Genomic DNA, 669 nt, shown 5'->3' on the forward strand with positions numbered 1-669 from the left:
TGACTGAATGGATGGATGGATGAACTGAATGGATGAGCTGAATGGATGTGACTGATATGAGATGGATGGATGACTGAATGGATGGATGGATGACTGAATGGATGGACTGAATGGATGGATGACTGAATGGATGACTGAATGATGGATGGTATGGATGACTGAATGGATGGATGGATGGATGACTGAATGGATAGATGGATTACTGAATGGATGGATGGATGGATGACTGAATGGATGGATGGATGGATGACTGAATTGATGACTGAATGGATGGATGACTGAATGGATGGATGACTGAATGGATGGATGACTGAATGGATGACTGAATGGATGGATGACTGAATGGATGGATGGATGACTGAATGGATGGATGACTGAATGGAGGAATGAATGATTCCAATCAAGCAATTTCACATGTTTAACACTTTGTCATAAACCGCTGAACAGCTACTCCAAAACATAGTCTTTTTAAATTGTGTGTGTGTGTGTGTGTGTGTGTGTGTGTGTGTGTGTCTCTCTCTCTCTCTAGAACCTACATATCCCCTGCCAGGAGGATTTCCCCCAGCTGGCCTCTAGACTGATGAAGGAGCTCACAGATATACAGGTAAGATACACCCCACTGGTCACAGACATCAATTCAATGTCTATTCCACACTGGTTCAACGTCCT

At 43.3% G+C, this 669-nt stretch overlaps 1 protein-coding gene across 1 annotated transcript in view; it reads left to right on the forward strand.

Moving 5' to 3' along the window:
• Positions 1 to 73, forward strand: part of LOC111951300 (branched-chain-amino-acid aminotransferase, cytosolic) — a 12,126-nt gene extending 12,053 nt beyond the window's left edge. Inside the window, exon 11 of the mRNA XM_070434712.1 lies at positions 62 to 73. Within this exon, the coding sequence (XP_070290813.1) occupies positions 62 to 73 (12 nt within the window). The remainder of the gene's footprint in view (positions 1 to 61) is intronic.
• Positions 74 to 669: the final 596 nt, after the last annotated feature.

The sequence above is a fragment of the Salvelinus sp. IW2-2015 genome, linkage group LG24, assembly GCF_002910315.2.
Source record: "Salvelinus sp. IW2-2015 linkage group LG24, ASM291031v2, whole genome shotgun sequence".
Classification (NCBI taxonomy): domain Eukaryota; kingdom Metazoa; phylum Chordata; class Actinopteri; order Salmoniformes; family Salmonidae; genus Salvelinus; species Salvelinus sp. IW2-2015.